Below are 2268 nucleotides of genomic sequence, written 5' to 3' on the forward strand. Positions count from 1 at the left end.
ATGAAACTCAGCTGCGATGTCAGTCAGGAAGATGCAAGTTTTTTATGAAGACTGTGATGAACCAACTCATTTGAAAATGTTGATTTTTTTTTTTTTTTGGTGTGGTACTCTAGATGGGAGTTTCCATTAACAGAAGTATTATTTGAATTTTTAAGATTTAGATATATATAAAACTTTAAATGAATGCATTAATCATCTTTAGTAGTGATATTGCACGTTGAGCCAGTCTTATCAATAATGAGTAGTGTCACACTGAACATATTTACTATCATTGTTAGTGTAGAGTTCCTAATGGGAAATTTAGGAAATGGATTCATAATCCTGGTGAACTGCATGGACCTGATCAACAGCAGAAAGATCTCTGTAGTGGATCACCTGCTCACTGCTTTGGCAATCTCCAGGATCAGTCTGCTCTGGTTATTATTCACAAATTGGTGGAAGGCTGTTTTTTTTCCAACTTTCTGGATGAATATAATAATGGTAAGAATATTGTACATGGTTTGGATTGTGACTTGTCATTTTAGCATGTGGCTTGCCACGTGCCTCAGCCTCTTTTATTGTCTCAAGATAGCCACATTTTCCAATTCTATTTTTCTTTATTGTAAATGGAGAGTTAAAAAGGTGGTTTCAGTGATGTTGCTGGTGTCTCTTGTTCTCTTGCTTTTACAACTTTTGCAGTCAAATATGCATTTGGATATGTTGATTGATGAGTATGAAAGAAACACGTCTTACAGGTCCAGTTTTCCTGACTTTCTTGAGTTTTCAAAACTTCTTTTATATAGCAACACGCTGTTCACATTCACAGCCTTTGCTCTGTCCCTGATAACTTTTCTCCTCCTCATCTTCTCCCTGTGGAAACATCTGAAGAGGACGCAGCACAGTGTCAGAGGGTCCAGAGATGTCAGCACCAAGGCCCACATACAAGCCTTGCAAGCTGTGGTTATCTTCCTCCTACTGTACACAACTTTCTTTCTGTCAATTTTTATGCAACTTTGGAAATTTGAGTTTTCAAACATTCTCTATTTTTACTTTTGTCAGATTGGTGAAATTACTTTTCCTTCAATCCATTCATTTGTCCTAATCCTGGGAAATAATAAGTTGAAACAGGCCTATCTTTCAGTGTTGAAGTGGCTGAAGTGTGTGGGTCCAAAGATGAATCTCCGGGTTCATAAACCATTTGGAGGATGTTGCATATTCTAAGAGGAAAGTCAGTTCACAGGAAATTCTTGTTTTTATAATTTTGTACTTCTAAAATATTCTATTGTGCAGCTTTTAAAATTTTACAAAACCATGTTTGGCATAAGCTCTATCCAAAGACATTATAATCTTAACTGTACAAGTATAGGTATATACATATCAATGTATTTCTGCATGGTAGTATGTCAGTGTACATCATGTAAGAAAACTTTATTGTAACAAAAATTAAACTCTGTCAAATGTTAATTTTAACATTTTAAACAGTAAACCTATAATGAATAATATGTATGTATGCATATGAGCCAAATGCTAAGAAATAGAACTTTAAAATTTTACATACATACAATGTTTTCATTATATGAGTCTAAAATATAACATAAAAACTAAGAACAATTGTCTCCCTGGTGTAAGAACATGAAGGAGTAAATACAACCATTGTTAATTTCCTATCAAAAAATTAAGAATGAAGTACAGATTATTAACAATCAAGCTTACCAAATCTGTTACCTGTATACAAAATATACCAACCTACTATATATGAATTTAAACAATTCCTCAGAGAAAAATGAAATAAAATAAACAATTCCTCAGAGTCATGAGATTGTTTTATTCCAATTTCCTATTTATCTCATTAGTTTCAAATTAAGAATTCTTTTAACACATTGTCGTTAGGCATTTATGATTCACATTACAAAATACTTGTAGTCTCTGATGTAGTTTTACATCTATGTCACAGTTTATTTTAATTTTAATGCACAAGAATACTAATTGGAAATACCGCATTATTTCTCTGGAGTGAGAAACCAAAGTGTAAATACGGACCAAAATGTATAATAGATATTGTGAAATAGGCAGAAAATGTTCAAATGGGAGGACTTAGGGGAAGGGGAGAGGGAAAGGATGGAAGGGTAAAGAAAAAAATGAGAAAAGAAAGAAAAATGCAAACAAAGTTTTGTAACCAAGGAAGGGAATTTTGTTGAAGGGAGGGTAGGAAGTGGGAAAAAATGAATCAAGTTGCATCATGTACACATACAAATTCCCTAAGATGAAAGTGAACACTATATATAATTA

General features: G+C 33.2%; 1 protein-coding gene across 1 annotated transcript; it reads left to right on the forward strand.

Moving 5' to 3' along the window:
- Positions 1-237: 237 nt before the first annotated feature.
- Positions 238-1200, forward strand: LOC102026415 (taste receptor type 2 member 14-like). The gene has a single exon (XM_013511297.1). The coding sequence runs from the start codon at positions 238-240 to the stop codon at positions 1198-1200; it is 963 nt and encodes a 320-aa protein (XP_013366751.1).
- Positions 1201-2268: the final 1068 nt, after the last annotated feature.

Source organism: Chinchilla lanigera, unplaced genomic scaffold, assembly GCF_000276665.1.
Source record: "Chinchilla lanigera isolate Chin_1 unplaced genomic scaffold, ChiLan1.0 scaffold00012, whole genome shotgun sequence".
In the NCBI taxonomy this organism is placed as follows: domain Eukaryota; kingdom Metazoa; phylum Chordata; class Mammalia; order Rodentia; family Chinchillidae; genus Chinchilla; species Chinchilla lanigera.